Source organism: Amaranthus tricolor, chromosome 13 (genome assembly GCF_026212465.1).
Source record: "Amaranthus tricolor cultivar Red isolate AtriRed21 chromosome 13, ASM2621246v1, whole genome shotgun sequence".
NCBI lineage: Eukaryota > Viridiplantae > Streptophyta > Magnoliopsida > Caryophyllales > Amaranthaceae > Amaranthus > Amaranthus tricolor.
In genome coordinates, this window is record NC_080059.1 from 13668069 (window position 1) to 13687781 (window position 19713).

The window sequence follows — 19713 nt, forward strand, 5'->3', positions numbered from 1 at the left end:
CCGTACTCCTTGGTGTATACCGCATCCCCTTTCGTGTATTTCGCGGAGGATATAGTTTCCTTCTTCAGGGGATACGCATTTCAGGAGGGGGTGTGTATATGACTTCTTGTAGAGCGTTCCTTCGTGGAGTTCGAACCATCTGGCTTTCTTCCGGAGCATTTTGGCCTGACATTCATCTTGGGGAAGCGTCTGACTCCGCAAATATTCGATGCATGGCTCCATCCATGTTTCTGATCTGTCGATGGTATCGACCATGAAGTTGATGCTGGGGTTAGGAAGCACTTCCCAGATTATATCTCGAGCCGCGGATGTTTCTGCTGAGCTGGCAAGCTTGGCCAAGGAATCAGCTTGGGCGTTCTGGGATCTTGGAATGTGCTCTAACGTGAACTTGTCGAATTTTTGAACCAATTCCCTTACTTGCTGCAGGTACATTTTCATGCTGTCATCTTTAGCTTCGAACTCCCCGTTCACTTGTCCAACAATCAATTGGGAGTCGGAGAAGGCGGACAATTTTTTGGCTCCCGTTTCGTAGCAAATTCTCAGTCCCATCAATAATGCTTCATATTCGGCTTCGTTGTTGGATGCTGCGAACTCGAACCTGACCGCCCTTTCCATACGGACCCCGGCGGAAGACACAATGAGGAGTCCAGCCCCACTTGCTGATTGGGTAGAGGACCCATCTACATACAACTCCCATTCCTGATTGGGTTCAGGATGATAGGGGAGAGTGCTTTCAGCAATGAAGTCAGCCAGAGCTTGGGCTTTGATTGCCGTTCGAGGCTCATATTCGATGCCGAAATCCGCCAGCTGGTTTGCCCAATCTGTGACGCGGCTTGACTTGTTTTTCCCTTCCAGAATCTTTTTCAAAGGTTGATCAGTCCGAACGATGATCTGGTGGGATTGAAAGTAGGGCTTCAATTTCCGGCTTGCCATGACGATTGCGAATATGACTTTTTCGACTTCACCGTAGTTTCCCTCCGAGCCACGGAATGCATGACTTATGTAGTATATAGGAAGCTGTTTCTTTTCTCTTTCCGCGACTAGTACTCCGGATAACGAATATTCGGAGACAGAGACATATAGGACTAGTTTCTCCCCTTTGATGGGCGAAACTAGTTTTGGCAAGGTGGACAGGTGCTCTTTAAGTTGGCGGAAGGACTCTTCTGCTTCTGCTGTCCACTCGAACTTCTGTTGTTTTATTGTTTTAAAGAAGGGTAAACATTTATCCGCGGACTTGGAAAGAAATCTTCCAAGAGCAGCCAGGCACCCCGTGAGCTTTTGTACTTCTTTTACTGAGGTGGGAGATCTTATGTTTTGTATAGCCCGGATTTTATCGGGATTTGCCTCAATGCCTCGCTCGTCTACCAGGAAGCCCAGGCATTTCCCTCCGGTAACTCCAAACACACACTTGTCAGGATTGAGTTTCATTTGGTGCTTTCGAAGGGTAAGGAACGTCTCTCGTAAGTCTGCGGCGTGCTGACTTGCTTGTTTGCTCTTTGTGATCATGTCATCTACATATACTTCTAAATTCCGTCCAATCTGGGATTGGAAGACCTTGTTGACCATCCTTTGATAAGTTGCCCCCGCGTTTTTTAATCCGAAGGGCATAACCTTGTAGCAATAGACTCCCATGCTGGTAATGAAGGCCGTGTGAGGTTGGTCTTCAATTGCCAACGGAATCTGATGATAGCCGGCATTGGCATCCATGAAGCTTAATAATGCATGGCCTGCTGTAGAATCCACCAGACGATCTATCTTTGGAAGTGGGTAATCGTCTTTAGGGCACGCCTTATTCAGGTCCGTGAAGTCGACGCACATCCTCCACTTGCCATTCGGTTTTTTCACCAGGACAACGTTGGATAGCCACTCAGAATACTTGCATTCTTTAATAAATCCGGCTCTCAACAACTTCTCGACTTCCTCCTTGGCGGCCTCAGTCCGCTCTCTTCCTTGATGTCGTAGCTTTTGTTTTATGGGTTTATAGCCTGGTTTGATGTCAAGTTTATGACACGCGACACTGGTAGGGATGCCAGGCATTTATTCCGTGCAAAAAGCAAAGACGTCGCGGAACTCAGCAATGGTGGCCACTATGTCCTGTTTGACCGTGCTTGGAAGATCTTTCCCTACCTTGATCTGTTTCCCCTCGAACATGTCTACTTCCTCGTATCGTTCTATGGGGCGAGGCCTTTCATGCGTGCTGAGATTTTCCATGTACACGCTCATGACAGCTGGGACATTTTCTTCCCTTTTTCTTTTTGCTCGTGTCTCAGAGGACCCACGCTTCAAAGTGTTGACGAGGCATTGGCGAGCCGTCACTTGGTCTCCCTTGAGAATGCCAACTTTTCCATTATCTGTCTCGAACTGCAGCAAGAGTTGATGGGGAAAGATTGCAGCCTTGATCTTATTAATGAGTGGGAGCCCCATGATAGCATTGTAGGGGAAGTTGAGATCTACCACTGTGAACCGTATGGGCATGGTCCGGCTTTCACTTCTTTCCCCTACCCGTACGGGGAGAATGATCGTGCCCAACGGAATGACCTGACTCCCTCCAAACCCAATCAGTGGTTTGTCTAGGGGTTGTAAGTGCTTTTCCTCGAACTTCATTTTTCTTAAGCACTCCATTGTAATAAGATCAGCCGTGCTTCCCGTATCTACCAGCACCCGTCTGACTTTCATTTGCCCAATTTTGAGAGAGACCACCAGGGGATCGGTATGGGGTTGTTGCAGCGGTTGGGAGGTCGTGGCATCGAATTTCATGACCGGTCCCTTAGATGCGGCCATGGGAGGTCCTTTCAGCAAAGTGTGGACGCTGTTTTTTGCCGCGCGGATAGTGGGATATTCCTCGGTGTATCCCCCAAAAATCATGTTGATCGTTCCTTGAGTGTCGGAACTTTCGCGTCTGGCTTCGTTCGGCTTGGGGGATCGGCGAATCTGTTGCCATGGCCTCCTTTCCCCTTCTCTTCCAGCATCATAATCTCTCCTGTTGAGGAACCTGGACAGTTTTCCCTCGTTAGCCAACTGATGCAAGATGCGCTTTAGTTCGCGACATTGTGCCAGAGTATGGCCGTGCTCTTTGTGATAATCACACCACAGATTATAGTTGCGCCTATCAGAGGGGGTGGTGACTGGAGGTGGAGCTGGCAATTGATCTCGAACAGCGAAGAAAATGTCCCTCCTGTTTCGATTGAATAAGGGGTCGTTTCCTCCATCTCCCAGATTCCGCGTCCTAGTTTCTCCTTCTGTAACGTATACGGGTCGAGCTCGTGGAGGTCCCATATCAGACGGCGGCGTAGGACGACGCGGCATGTAATTCTTCTCTCTCCTCGAAGAATGCTCCTCCCTGCTTCGTGAGGATTGATGGAGGGGCCCGACATCTTTTTTCTCAAATTTTCGCCTTTTCGGATCATGTGCTTGACATATCTCTGACGCCGTGACATAACTTTGGCATTGTTTCATGGCCTCTGCATACGTCTTTACTTGACTTTCAACCAACTGGAACTTCAGCCGTTGGGCCTTCATTCCGTTGATTAGGGCGTTCAGGGCAACCGACTCCTCCAAATCAGTCACTTCCAGCACTGCCTCATAGAACTTCTTAAGATATGAGGATATGGACTCTCCTTCCAATTGAGTGACACTAAGCAGGTGGAAGTTTGATTTCTCCTGCCTTCTTGAGGCTATAAAGTGGCCCAAGAACTTGCCCTCTAGTTGGGCGAAGTTGTGGATGCTTCCTCCGGGAAGGGAGGTGTACCATGTCAAAGCTACTCCTGTAAGAGTAGTTGAAAAGAACTTACACCATAAGGATGAGTTGGTGGTGTACAACAACATAAGATTCTTATACGCCGTCAAATGCTCCTGCGGACATGACGTGCCATCGAAAGCAGCCATGTTTGGTACCTTTATTTTCCCGGGATTGGGAGTATTCAGTATCTCTCTGGCCAGGGGAGAGACTAATGATATGGGATCTTCGGGAAGGACACTCTTGTCGTCCTCATTCCGCGGTATGGAGGTGGGAGTGAGGGGACGGCTAGACCCGGCGAGTTGTGCCTTCTTCCTTTCCTCCCTTCTTTTATCTACCAGGGATTGGACGCTCTCAGACGTCTTTCGCTTTTTGCTCTCTATGAAGGTTCGGGCATCTGGAGCGGCGGTTTTGGATTCGCCATTTCGTGTATCTGTCTTGCTATGGTGCGGGTAAGTTTTGGACCTTTCCCGCCTATTTTTATTGCGTCTACTGGAATGGGAAGTCCTCGAGTTCCCGTCTTGAGATTCATGAGATTTTGGTATCTCTTGACGGGGTTCGATTCGTTCCTCTAAGTTCTTTATTTGGTTCGCCATGTCTTCCAGTACCCGTTGTTGAGTAGGGGTATTGTTTATGACGGCGCGGAGTTGTTCAGAGAATGCGGCCGTGAGATTTCGCGCTAGCATGTCCAGATCACGGCGAGTCACGGCTTGATTATTAGCGTGACCCGCTGAAGTGTCTGTGTCTGTGCTATGCACGGTGGCGGTTTGAGTCGGGTTCTTCTTGGGAGCCATGACTTTTTGTATAGCTCCCCACAGACGGCGCCAAACTGTTTCTGTGATGAAACGAGGAAGTGGGATACACTTGAAATACCTGGAGATAAGTAGAAGTGTGATCAAGAGAAGCGACTTATGATAGGAGATGACCTGAATTCCTGTAGCATAACACGTTAGCCTTGTCCGGGGGGTGATCTCCCGGAAAACCCCTCCGACGCTCAAGTTAGAACGTAAATCGGAAATTAATGAATGACAGATTGTCGAATGAATGCAAGAAGGAAGGTCGGGATTGAGATTGTTTGTTCTAGTGCTAGTGGTTGGGAAGGCTTGAGGAAGTAGTGTAAGCAAGGATACTAGGAAAGCTGTTTTTTAGATGTCCCTTCCCCTCTGATGGTTGTCCCTATTTATAATGTTGAAGGAGGAAGTTACTTCAGAGAGGAAAGGTGGAAGATCATGGGAGTAGTGGGAGTAATGGGAGGTGGACTGGTCATGGGAAGAGTGGACAGTTATTCACCTTGAAACAAGGAGAGCCAAGCATGACTGAAGAGTGGAAGGTGGTGGGCAGTTATTCACCTAAAAAGGAGGATGGCCAAAGAAGATAGATGACAGGGAAGTTAAGTATTCTGAAGGTAAGATGCCATGAGCCTTCCAAGGAAGATGGGAAGTCCAGCAGAAAGCCCATTGACCAAAAGTCAAAGTCAATCCGGAAAGGTCAAGGGGTATTTTAGTAATATGATGCTTAATTAATAAATAAATAAATTAATTAAAAAACAGTACCATGACATAAACTATTTTATAAGTGTATTTATTTGGTAAACTCGCTTTTGAAACGTGACCATTTTTTTCTTTTGTAGCCACTTTTTTTCAACTTGCCTTCTCAACTCAAAACTATAAATACACCCATTTAAACGATAACTAGCTTCAACTCTGTGCTAAACACGGATAATCTTATAATATTTCAACGATTTTTAATTTTTCAAAGCATTGATTTTTATGTAATTTTTCTAAGGTTTAAATATCTTAAAAGTTATTACGAAAATATATTATTTTCTAAGTGATATACATGTCATACTTTACATGTTTAACCAAAAATTGTCTTTAACCTCATGCATGGTGATTTTAGATATTATAGATGCAACTCATTATGTACACAATTTCAAAAGAAAATGCATTTTGATTTTGTATATGTTTGTGAGAAAGAAAAATTTTTCACCAATCTCTTTCTAGGTTCTTATTAAAAAAAATTCCGCCTTTTTTATATTGTTGACATGAAAACTTTTTATGATCGATTTGATATTTAAGGAAATAATTAACTCATTAAAAATATTATATTTTTTAATTGACTATAAATATATCTTCTTTTCTAAATCTATAATTTATTTTATCCCAAATCATAGTAAAATGAAAGTTTGCGTCATTTAGAAGTGACCCAACCATAAAAAGATAAAAATAAAATAATTTAATTTTTTATTTTCATATACATAATCTTTAGTCTTAAGCTTAAAATTTATATTATATTTTACATTTAGTATTTTATTATTCTTTTGAAAATATTTTATAATCATACATGATCAAAATCTATAAATTAGATTAAAATATAATATATTGATGAAAAATAAAAAATATTTCAATGATGGGATTTTATAATAAACCAAGTATTCTATTGCGAAAAACAAAACAAGATAGCCAAAACAAGAAATGCCAACCAACCAATTTCCGAAAAAATATAGTCTATTGCATATTAATTTTGTAGTAATTAAAATTTAATGAAAACTATTGACAGATATTTCTTGACTTACTTGAGTAATTTCATCATATAATATAGCTTAATGATAATCAATTTAATAAAATTTTATTGATTGATGGTAATTTTTTGTCTATTTTTTCATCATATAATATACGTTTTAACATTAAGAAATTATAAAAGGTGTTTCTTTACAAAAAAGGGGTTTTTAAATGTGTTTCTTTGCAAATTTCCCTAATAAATACAAAGATTTAATGATTAAGTTTATATTTTAAATGAATTAATTTATAAATTAATATTAATATATTCATATAAGTATATATTTATTACATTCGTATTTTACACGAGAATCTATATACTCCCTGCGTTCCTTTTGTTTGTCCAGTTTACTTTTTGCAAGCTTTTGAAAGCAAACTTAGCTTTAATATCTCTAAGTACGCATCATAAAAAATTTAATTTTCTTTTATATTAAAAGAGATTACTTTTTCATTTCATTCAAAATAATTGATTGGATGAAAGAAGGATAATCTTTCATCCATATCATATAACAACCAAAGTCAATAGACCTGCGAGCAAGCATATGTGCTGCTTTGTTACAGTCTCTGGAAACAAAAAAAATTTACAAGATACAAAATCATTAAAATTTTTACAACGATTGATAATAACTCCAAACTCAGAAATATCAGTTTTAGAATTTTTCATAACTTGAACAACTCTTCGCGCATCTAGCTCCAAACATATATACTTCACTCTATTATCAATAGCCCATCTCATTGCAAATTCCAAAGCTTTTACTTCTAAAATGCTTAAATCTCCACCTCCAAAATGAACATCTGATATTGCTGCTTGCACTTCATCCATATGATTTCTGAGGATACCACCCAACCAAACATGTTAGTTTCCTTAAAAGTTGCAGCATATACATTAAACTTCCATTTGTTTGGATCTGGAGCATTCCAAGAATTAACTTTCGCACCATGTGACTTCTTCGATACGTTGTATTTATCATTGAAAAACCATCATTCTTGAACATAAGCTTGTACCTGTAAAAAAAGATACTGGACATCCACTGAATTATCATTCCAAACTTTACCATTTCTAGCATTCCAAAGGCGCCAAGCAAAACAAACATACAACGCAGTTTTTCTATTGTTACAAGCATATAATATAGCACGTATCCAGTCTCGAAAAGAACTTGCATTAAGGCAATCTATAAGTGAAGTAAGATTTGTACGAGCCCAAGCCTTTTTAGCAAACACACAATCTTTGATTACATGAAGTATATTTTCTGTTTCATTGGTACAAAGCTCACAAAAACACATTACATCAAGACGAATCTAACAAGATTTTACATGAAAATGTTTCACAAATTCTTGTGAGAGACGGTTTTTTTGAGAGACTATCTTTAATTTGGCAGACCCATTATATATTTTTTAAAATATTATAAGTAGACATTAAAAATAATATAAGTAGACATTTAAAATATTAAAAGTAGGCATTTAGTATACGATAAGTAAGCATTAAGGATAATATACGTAAACATTAAGAATATGATAAGTAAGTATTAATCTTTAAAGGTTTGGGTTTAAAATATGTCTCAAGAGACTAGCTGAATATATTTTATATTCAGTGTAATGAAGTGATAATCAAAATTAAAACGACAAATTGCGACGGTCTTGAACAAAAAAAATTTGCTGACACTCACATTTCTTTCCCAAAGAGAAATTAAAAACTAAAAACTTTTTGCTGATTGTTTTGGAACCGAGGAACTAGAAACAAGGTAGTAACGTCCATCTGACTCCCGCGTATAAGTTTTAACAGTAGGATTATAGGAGTAATAATAATCCAAAATCCTCTTTATCAATCCAGTTTCCTCCTGATTTTCTCTGAGCAATCAATGGCACGCAAGAGAAACCGAAAATCCTTGAAAGAAACTTCTCCTGAACCTCAATCTTCTTCCTCCGATGCTGAAGTCGATTTATCCCTCACCGATCAACAAGATTATGATGGTGATGGAGAAGAAGAAATCCTATCAAATCCCTCCACCAAAAAACACCCCATTATCGATTCCAAAATTCCCATCATTAATGTTGCTTCCCCTACCAAATCTACCATCATCATTGCAGGCCTTCCTGCGCTGAGGATGTCTTCTGACAACGAAATGGGTGGTACTACTACCTTGAAGAATCCCTCAAAAGATCATAAAGCTTCTACGGCTCAAGAAGATGGGTCAAAGAAGCTGTTTCAAAGGGTTTTTAGTGAAGAAGATGAGATTATGATTCTTAAGGGTATCATTGAGTATAGTGGTAAGGAAGGTTCTGATCTGATGGATGACCCAGATGATTTTTACGCTTTTATTAAGAAATTGTTGCATGTTGATGTTAAGAAAGGGCAGATTCTGGATAAAATTCGTAGACTTAAGAAGAAGTTTACTATTGCTAAGAGTAAAAAGATGAAGTTTACTAATGAACATGATCAACGTTTATTTGATTTGTCTAAGAAGATTTGGGATAAAACTGATGATGATAGTATTGACAGTAAGGATGAGAAGAATACTGATAGATTTATTGAGAATGTTAAAGATATTTCTATTGTGGCTGTTTCCGATGATCAGGACACCAATTTGGAGGCTGAAAGTAAGGATGAGAAGATTACAGATGATCAGGACAACAATTTGGAGATTGACAATGGTCAAAAACAAGAAGATGGAATGGTTTTGATGGGCCATGATGATATTGAAGAAGATTTGGGTGTTGGAGAAAACATTGTGAATGAAAAGGTGAGGAAGAGAGCTTTGAGGAAGATGGGTGTAAAGGGGAGGGCTGAGATTGATGAGATGTGGGAGAAGGTGGCGAAAGTGGAATGGAAAGTGAGAATGCTGCGTGAAGAAGTGCAAATGGAAGAGACTAAGAGGATCATGGAAGCTCTTGGATGGGGAATTGGGAATTGCTAGTTGAAGTTATAAAGTATGGAACTTTGTGGAGGTTAGATGATTTTTTTGGGTTTTTTGTCTTTTGTCCATCAAGTTTAAAGACCCACATTGTTGCTTATGATTGCCCTTTTGAGCCTTAGTAATATATAGGATGTAAATTATATTCCTTTAAGAGGATTTCTGTGATTAATATATATGGGTTTTAGATGGTTGTTCAAAAATCATGCATCCTTTTGGAATTGTGTTTATTTTGTTTCGTGAGTTTTATTGATTTGTGCTGTTGGCTGTTGCAATTTGCATGTGTAGTTATGTAGTGTTGTCTATTGTAGTGTAATTATGCTCTTATTCTGATTTGTGTAGTTTCCCTTCCCTTGTTACTACACCCATGGTGATGGAATTCTAGGAGCACAACTGGGGTAGCTTTAATCTTGTTCAATATGAGTCTCAAAAAGCTGAACTGCTTTTTCTAGGTTTAAAATGTTGTGCATTACAAACTTTTTTTTAGGGTTTAGTGTAGGCGGAGAGAAGGGGAGCGCTAGGGAGGGCCAACAAGGATCAAACCCAGAAGTAAGGAAAGCGGTAAATGCTCCAACTGACACAAAACTCGATTCTCCATTTAGGCTTTGGTTCTTGAATAAGCTTGCTTCTGGTGTTTAGATTTTAGAACCTTTTCTATCAATTTCCTTGTTGCCGTGGAGTACTCAAATGACTCAAATCCCTCCAAACTTTTGTGCTCAAATTATCTTGAGTTAAGTGGATGAAGGTTTTTGATGTGGTGTTTGCTGTTTTCAATTCTTTTTATTTGACAAAATGAAGTAAAGTATGAAATATGGTATAAAGATTTCAGTGCAGTCCAATCTAAGGTGTTTGTCAACTTTTTAACAATATACATTTGTACTAAATTGTTCTTTTGGACATTCTCAAATTCTGATAGATGGCAATACATCTCAATCTAAGGCTTTCACTCATGACACTTAAGTTTTGCTTGAGACACTACCAACATAGAGAGAGTCCTTGTAAACCCCTCAACTTCTTTTTTCTAATGCTCTTTTCTCTTATGTTTAGAATAAACTTATATTTTTTTATGAGAGTTATTGTATCGATTTATTATTTGTAAGCTTGAATTTGGCTTTTTTTTCCTCTCCTTTTGAGAGTTTGGAGTTATGATCTAATTTCATGTTAAAAGTTGATTTGTCGATAAAGATTTCTTTGTGAATTTCTTTTTGGATAACAATGAATTTTCATGTCTTTGATCCTAACCACATAGTTGATTTATCAGACCTATTCTCATCATTTTGATCATCTATTGGTATTGTGGCATCATCACTTTTGATAGTTGAACACAACCTGTAAGTGCTGTATAATGTGATAATTATGGCTGTTTCTGACATCTAAATTGTTAGAAAAATTGCATCTTTTGTCACAGCATAATTGGTTGAATAGCAACATTGTGTTATGTTGTGGATGAAGCAAATTATATTGTTGAGAAGTGAAAGCTAATGAAACAGTTTTTTACTTTCTTTTTCCTTGGCCAAAGTCAGTTACATAGAGAAGCGTTTTTTTTTTTTTTTTTTGTTGGTAAAAGGTTCATGGAAAGCTGCAAACCATATAGAAATGGGAAATTGAAGAAGATAGTCACATTTAGGGATTCGGGTATTCAACACTGCCATCAAATATGCATATCATGTCACCTAACATCCTCCGACATTCATGGACATAACCATCTCATGCCAAACTTTATGTAAGATATAAATCCATGCAAATACCGAATAAAACTTTAGAATGCTAATCACTTCAAGTAGCGACTCTTTTTGGTTGCTAAACATCGTAAGCTTCAATCGAACATGTGTTGAAGATGTGATAATAGAGCTGAGGATCATTAAAACCTTCTCGTCTAAGTGGGAGCTGAATAGGAGCAAGAGTCCGTGATGGATTTCAAAGATGAAGGTGAGATTTTTTTAGTTTATTGTTATTGTTGGTCATAATGTTTTTGTAGTTTGATTTCATTAACTTCACTGTTTTGTAGTTTCATTTTTTCTGCCACTCTGAATGATGTTATACCTTTTTATGGGGAAATTATATGTGCCATAATAAAAGCACAACGTTCAGTCCATATATATTTTAGAGCTCTTCAATGAGACCATGAAATGTGAGATTGGTAGTTCATTCATATCAAATTTCAATCAGCTGAGTATTGTTTTAATGGTTAAAACTCGTTTCACTAAGCGGTATTTTTCATGTGACTTTCTAATATGGGTCATTTATGTGGTATTCTTTTTCCAGATTGAGAATATTTGCTTTGTTGCAATACTCTGTACAAAGATGTACCAAGCACCCAGCAATAGGTAGCTTAGTTGTTTATGGAGATCTCTATGATAGACAGGTAAAATTATACCGGTTTCGCATTGCATCTGCCCTAGCCTCCAGTTGGTTCGGAACCTGGTTTAAATCTTTTGGTGTATAGAGTTCCTCCACAATTTGCAGCAGCTGCTAATTACATTCACAATGTCAAGGCCATAATTAAATCATATTTCATGCACAAATTTTCTATTGGCATCAGTGATTAGTGTAAACCCAGGTTCTGGTGTAGAGCTAAAGTCAGTGGCAGGAATTTAACACTGCTAACAAAGCTAATTGACGGTAAATGCATATGAATGTATGAAACAGCTGTCTTGAAATTGAAGTTTATGATTTTGATTTTGATTTTGATAGCAGATGAAGTAGAAGGCTCTTCAAGTCTAATCTCTTACTACAAAGACAAATGCATATGAACTTGTATTCAGTTACCAACTATCTCGATTTGATTTAGTAAAATTTCTTGCTTAATGTCCGTCATTAAACTCCGAAGGTGAGACAGAGAGATTGATAAGTTTCATGGCAGAACATAAAAATACTTGCATCCTTGTTCTCCGAACTAGATTGTTCTGTTTTGCGAAATTCATCAATGGAAACTACTGTGGCTGGTTACATAGGAATATTCATAGCTTTACATAGTGATGACTACGGTACGAGTTGGGTAAGTTTATGTTCTGATTGTAAAAAAGTGAAACTTGCTTCAAATTGTAGGGTTTCGGTTCTGATTTCAGGCGGTCCCATGGTGGTTCATGAGGTGGTTCCTAGCGGTTTAATCTTGGGTTGGGCGGGTTTGACCATCGATTCAATTCTTTTTTTTTTGCTTTAAATATAAATATGAAAAATGATGGAGTATAAAGCATTAAAATAATATGGAAATAACTTTGTTGAGTATTATCGAAATTCATTGCACGTCAATTGTTATTAAAAGACTTCTTGAAAAGAAGAAATTAAGTAATCAATAACAATTGACAAATTAACAATAAAGATTTATTAAGCTCTCCAAGTATCTCGAAGGAATCAAAGCCTTTGTAGTTATTGATTGTTGTTCAAATTGCATAATCCTAATCTTCATCTTTGTCATCATCATCTACTTGGTTTGATGTTGTCGCTACCTCTTATCCTGATGATGCAAATGTATCCATCGTTGTCCATAGAACAATATATGGATCATAATATTTGCGTAATCTGAATCGTACCATTGAAAGATTCAAACAATTCTATTAATTCTAATGTTTATGTTCATATAATTTAATTATATGACACTTAAGAGCGTTTCTATGTACCACTCTATATTGTGGTTGCAAAGCTTTTCTATTGGAATAACGAATACTCATGAGTTTGACTTTCACCATGGTTAAATGACATCTTGTCAATGATTACATTTTTAGAAAGTTCATCAATCGTTTCATTAAAATTATAATTATCCAATTCTTATTCTTCGCCACCCTTTTCATTTTATCGCCACCCCCTAATGAAATTACGAATTTGTCTCTGGACTTTAAAAAATTAAGAAATTGCCACTGCACCTAAAACCTCTATAAAACATTTCAAATTCACTCAATAACACTCTTATCACTTTCAAAAACTCAAATTCTTCACATAAAATTAATCGGAGCTAAAGCTTTGGAATTGAATTCGTTAACAAAAAATCGAGGTAATTTCTAAACAAACTCATTCGAAATTTTTTTAAAAAAGAAAAATATATATATATATATATATATATACACACACACACACACACACACACACATATATATATATATATATACACCTAGGTCGAGTCGCACTTGTTGTGCGGCTGGTATGAACAATTTTTTTATTTTTTTTATTTTTATATTTTGAATAAATTTGTTTTGTTTAATTAATTTATATTTTTAGTTATTGTTATTTAATAAATGTTGTAATATATTATACTATGATAATATTTTTATAAGAATTATTTTTGTATTTATATTCGAAATTAAAAAAAAAAGAAAAAAAAAATTAAACCTGTCGCACTTTTTTAGTGCGACTGGTTTGAATTTTTTTTTCTTTTTTTATTTTTTTTAATTTCGAATGAATTTGTTTTGTTTAATTAATTTAATTTTTAAGTTATTGTTGTTTAATAAATGTTGTAATGCATTACATTATGATAATGTTATTGTAAGTGTTTTTTTTTAATTTAAATTTGAGAAAAAGGAAAAAAAATAAAATTTAAATGCAGTCGCACAAAAAGTGCGACTCTACCTAGGTACAGTCGCACTTTTTGTGTGACTGGATTTATAATTTTTTTTTTAATTTTATTTATTTTTTATTTCTTAATTTCGAATGAATTTATTTATTTTGTTTAATCAATTTATTAAATTTTAGTTGTTTAAATATTTATGAATATAATAATTGTTGATTTGTTTGTAATTGTGAGTTATTTTGGTTGTTAATAATTTATATGATTGTAAGTGTTTGTAGTAAATTAACTTAAATATTTATTAAATTAATATTGTAAGTGTAATTAAAATGAATATAATGCTTTTAATTGTTTATTAATAGTAATTAAAATATGAACATTGTAGTAAATAGCTGGAAATCAAGGAAAAGGTAAAGGGTTTTTAGAGGGTTATTGAGCGGCAATAGCTCTAGGCCGACTTTACTGAGAGGGGATCTCCATGAGAGAGGGGTTATGGGATCTGCAAGACGACCAAGGCAAGAACAGGCGGCTAGACATAGTCAGGCCTAACGTTCAACAACCTCAGACCACGTGCGTAGTCGCTTTCAGCGCTAGAGTAGCTTGCATAGTCATACGGTCGGCTCAGGTGACGATGATATTGATTACGACGATTCTGTTAGTGGGGAAGAGTCTGTCGGTCAGGATGAGTCTTCCGGTCATCCTGTTGATTGGACGATCGTCAGAGGCCATGCCGGTAAGTATAGGATTAGAGGGCATAGCGCGGCTGGAACTTCTGATCACGCAAGAGCCAGCCAGGTTGAGGATGCGGCTCCACGGGGGAGGAGGCGCTCACAGTCCGTGGACATGGAATGGTTGACACATCACCCCAGCCCGGGGGCCCTGTTGACACCACTTTAATACCCAGCTACGGTGGGCACGTAGCAAAGGTTATATTTGAGGGATCGGAGCACACCCCTCCGATTTTGGAATGTCGTCCTAGAAAGAGGGCGTTGGATGCAATCATCAGATTTCAGGACATGTCTGATGAACTGTACAGGGTGTTACCTGCCACTCCTCTTGGTCGTCTACCGTATATAATGCACCAGCACATTGATAGTGCTCTCGTTATGGCATTTGTAGAAAGGTGGAAGCCTGATACCAACACCTTCCACATGGCGTGGGGGGAGATGACCATAATGTTGCACGACGTGCAACGAATCTTCGGAATTGGCATTGACAGTTCACTTCCCGTTGAACCGTCTGATCGTGAGTGGCAGCTTGACCTGGCCGGCCTGTTTGGGGAGCCATTGTCGGAGCTGCGTGGGAAGGGGCACTTCACTAGCGGTAGCATTAACGTTGGTGCACTGTTGCAGCTATGCCACCGTTCTCAGTCTATGGAGACTTAGGCTACTGCGTACTACATGGCTATAGTGGGTTCCACACTGCTCGTGGATAAGACTAGAGTCGGGATGCGGCCTCACCCTGTTGTTGCTGTCACTGCTGATTAGCATGACATTGCTTGGGGTGCATTGACGCTTGTTCACATGTATCGCCAACTGGGTATGGCGACAAGGACTGGGTGCAAGACTATTGCTGGTTTTCTGACACTGTTGCAGACATGGATATACAAGTACTTCCCAGCCTTCCACCCCCATCCACGTCAAGCTGACATGCCGAACAAGACTAGGGCAGAGATGTGGTTGCCTTAGAAGCCAATCCGTGAGCTGAGCAGATTGAGAGACTGCAGGAGCATACTGGACGCCTTGACAGAGACACAGGTTTTGCACATAACCTCATACATCGTTATACTAAATATTTTAATTTTATATTATGTTGTTTATGTTTATTTTCTTTGTAAGCAGGTGGAGTGGACTCCGTACATGAGTTCTACTCGGGCTTTATTGAACGAACACCCACGCACCGCCTATATCGGTGGTATCACCTGTTTTGATATCGTGGAGGTCTATTTGCCTGAGAGGACAATCAGACAGCTCGGGTTTGCACAGGCCATTCCCCCCTCCGCTGAGTCCTACCCAAGCTGTGCGACCGGCACAGGGCTCCTACTCAGTGACATTCGCTTCTTCGTCTATGTACACGGAGATGTGGATTAGGTTCCCCTATTGTGCCCGCGTAGTTGAGCAGGCATTGCGTTGGGCATCGGTTCCATCAGAGGCTGCCCCTGAGTACATTGACTGGTTTAGAGTGTCTTCCCACTCGTTTCTCATCCCAAGTGAAGGACCTGCTGCTGTGTTCGGTATTGCGGACAATAGAGTCGAATATGTTAGTGTTTATGTTTATCTATTACATTTTATGTGTCACTACCGAAATTAACTGTCTAATTTTTGACAATGTAATTGTTTTATTTTTACAGTTTGCAGCTGAATTTCCAAGTAGACTCGCGCCATTGCTCAGGATGTCATCTATTGTGCAAATGACGCCTCGGGAAAGACATGCTGCTGATATGTATCTAGATGAGCTTAGAGAGTTGTTTGAGGAGTGGCAAGCATTTAGAGGGCACAACCCTTAATAGACATTTGTGGAATTTTTTATTGATGAACAATTTTTTTTAACTTTATTGATGAAAAATTGTTATTATTACGTGTTGCGTATGATTCATTTACACATTTATTGACTAACTTAATTATGAAATGAATAAATCATTTACAGAATCAAATTCTCTATCGTTAATAAATCTATCAGAATAATCTACATCATCCCGTAAGTTTTCAAAGTCCTACAAATAATAAGGGTGTTATTATAATAACATTATCGTAATATAATAATATATTAAAGTATATGAGTAAATAAAATCATTTACTTTAATATTTAATAAATAATAATAACTTCAAAAATACTTATAACAAATAAGAAGAAATAATTTTTCAAAAAAATAGTTAAAAATTTAAATAAATTAATCCCTCCAATTTAAATTTAATTTTTATAATAACATTATCATAATATAATAATACATTAAAATAAAACAATATATTACAACTTTTATGAAATAACAATAACTTAAAAAATAATTTAATTAAACAAAATAATAATTCGAAGTTCAAAAAAAAAATAATAATAATAATACCAGTCGCACAAAAAGTGCGACCGGTATTATTATTATTATTATTATTATTATTATTATTATTAATTTTTTTTATTTTCGAATTTTTAATATTCAACATTATTACACTAATTATTATAATAACATTATCATAATATAATAAATTAAAAATTATTCAACACTAGTTCGAAATTCAAAAAAAAAAGAAAATAATTATTTAAACCAGTTGCACAAAAAGTGCGACTGGTTCAAAAAATTTTTTTTTTTTTAATTTTGAATCGATTAATTACTTACCGAATCGTTATCATGCTCGTTTTGGTATGCCATTGTTGTTCGATGTAGAGTTATAGCTTATTTAACTTAACGTAGTGTTTTTAAAGAGTTTTAGAGAGATAGTACCGTATTTGAATTCGTATATACTACAAGAACGTCTCTGAAAATTCAATATATATAGAGTTCCGATAATATTGTTATTAGGTGATAATAATGTTATTAAGTGCGATTTACAATTGTTAAACATGTCTTAAGTACAGTAGCATTTTTGTAATTTTTAAAAATCTAGGGGCAAACTCGTAATTTCATTATTTTTTTGGGGGTGTAGCGATAAAATGAAAAGGTGACGAAGAATTATAACACCCTATAATTATTAGGCATACCTTTGTCGAGTATTTGCATTGTCCACCTACCTAGTTATGTTTGTCAGCTTCCACTTGCGGTTCCACTAGCATTTGTTACATGAGTCTCCTTTGTTATTCTATGTCTTTTTGCCAAATGTTTGTCGAAATATTTCGTACTACTACCTAACACATATACATCAATTACCCTAGTAGGGGTTGATGATTACTCTTTTTCTGTTTCTTTTTTTTCATCAATTTTAAGTGCTTCTTCCACTTTATTTGCATAATCATCTAACACTTACTCATTTTCTTCTTTTAATTTGACTTATAGTTACTAACTGATAGTATTGTTGATCATGTCCAAGAAATAGCCTTTTGTTTAGAGCTTGATCCTATTAATGATTTTGCCAATTTACTAGCTTTTTTGTGGCTTTTTTGAAAGGACGGCATATCAAAAATTAAAGAAAACTCAATCCTTATTTTTCGCCACCTTTTTCATTTTATCGTCACCCCTATTTTAAATTAATTTAATAAAATGACGAAAATGCCCTTGGACTTAAAAATTTTAAAACTTCTATAAAACACTTCAAACTCACTCAAAAACACTTTTATCACTTCAAAAAATACAAAGTCTACACATAAAATTAATCGAAGCTAAAGTGCGACTGAACCTAGGAGGAGTCATTAACAAAAACTCGAGGTAATTTCTATTTTAATGTAATTCAAAATTAAAAAAAACATTACGAGTTGCACAAAAGGTGCGACTGAACCTAGGAGTAGTCGCACAAAAAGTGCGACTGGACCTAGGAACATTCGCACAAAAAGTATGACTAAACCTAGGTCCAATCACACTTTTTGTGCGACTCCTCCTAGGTTCAGTCGCACTTTTTGTGCGACTCGTAATTGTTTTTTTTTTTTGAATTTTGAAATTCCTTTTGTTTATTTAATTTATTTTTTAAGTTATTATTATTTAATAAATGTTGTAATAAATTATTTTATTTTAATATATTATTATATTATGATAATATTTTTATAATAATTAGTTTTGAATTTAAATAATTTATTTAAATGTTTAATTATTTTTTAATATAATAATAATATATTAATTAAAATTTAGTTGTTAATAATTTATTAATATAATAATTGTTAATAAAATTTTATTTTAGTTGTTAATTAAATTTTAGTTGTTTAATTATTTATTAATATAATAATTGTTTATTTGTTTATATGTGTGAATTATTTTAGTTGTTAATAATTTATATGATTGTAAGTGTTTATTAAATTTAATTAAATGTTTATTAAATTAATATTTTAAGTGTAATTAAAATTAATATAACTTAATGTATTTTTTTATGCTTTTAATTTTTATTAATAGTTTATTAAATTATGAAAATTGTAGTAAATGGCTGGAAATCAAGGAAAAGGAAAAGGCTTGTTTAGAGAGTTATTGAGCAGCAATAGTTCTAGGCCAAGTTTACTAAGAGGTGATCCCCATGAGAGGGGGGTTATGGGTTCTGCAAGGCGAGCCAGGCAGGAACAGGCGGCCAGACATAGTCAGACCCAACTTTCGAGTACCCTAGACCATGTGCGTAGTCGCTTTGAGCGCTAGACTAGCCTGCGTAGTAATACGGTCGGCTCAGGTGATGATGAAACTGATTACGATGAGTCTGTCAGTCGGGAAGAGTCTGTCGGTCAGGATGAGTCTGTTGGTCATCCTGTTGATTGGACGCTCGTCAGAGGGCATGCCGGTTAGTTTAGGATTAGAGGGCATAGCACGGCCAACACTTCTGATCACGCAGGAGTCAACCAGGTTGAGGATGCGGCTCCACGGGGGAGGAGGCGCTCATAGTCCGCGGACATGGACTGGTTGATCACATCACCCCAGCCCCGGGGGCCCTGTTGACACCAGTTTAATACCCAACTGTGGTGGGCACGTAGCAAAGGTTATATTTGAGGGATTGGAGCGCATGCCTCCGATTTTGGATTGTCGCCCTAGGAAGAGGACGTTGGAGGCGATCATCAGACTGTAGGACATATCTGATAAGCTGTACGGGGTGTTACCTGCCATTCCTCTAGGTCGTCTGCCGTACATAATGCACCAGCACATTGATATTGCTCTTATTACAGCCTTTGTGGAGAGGTGGCGGCCTGATACCAACACCTTCCACATGCCATGGGGGAGATGAACATAATGTTGCACGACGTGCAATGCATTTTAGGAGTTGGCATTGACAGTTCACTTCCTGCTGAACCTGCTGATGGTGACTGGAAGCTTGGCCTGGCCGGTCTGTTTGGGGAGCCAAAGTCGGAGCTACGTAAGAAGGGGTACTTCACCAGCGGGAGGATTAACGT

The 19713-nt window shown here is 37.2% G+C and overlaps 1 protein-coding gene across 3 annotated transcripts; it reads left to right on the forward strand.

The window, feature by feature from the left end:
• Window positions 1-7974: 7974 nt before the first annotated feature.
• Window positions 7975-11889, forward strand: LOC130798104 (GLABROUS1 enhancer-binding protein-like). Of its 3 annotated transcripts, XR_009039018.1 has the most exons (3): window positions 7975-9240; window positions 10774-11135; window positions 11472-11889. XR_009039018.1 is itself a non-coding variant. In XM_057660970.1 (2 exons), the coding sequence occupies exon 1, from the start codon at window positions 8154-8156 to the stop codon at window positions 9207-9209; it is 1056 nt and encodes a 351-aa protein (XP_057516953.1). In that variant the 5' UTR covers window positions 7975-8153; the 3' UTR covers window positions 9210-9240; window positions 10774-11889. The 3 variants fall into 3 exon arrangements, 2 of the variants coding, with proteins under 2 accessions (XP_057516953.1, XP_057516954.1); XM_057660970.1 differs by having other exon boundaries at window positions 10774-11889; XM_057660971.1 differs by lacking the exon at window positions 10774-11135.
• The last annotated feature ends 7824 nt before the right edge of the window (window positions 11890-19713 follow it).

Bases quoted from the DNA above. Each gene is read 5' to 3' on its own strand.
- LOC130798104 (XM_057660970.1), top strand. From the start codon at position 8,154: ATGGCACGCAAGAGAAACCGAAAATCCTTGAAAGAAACTTCTCCTGAA.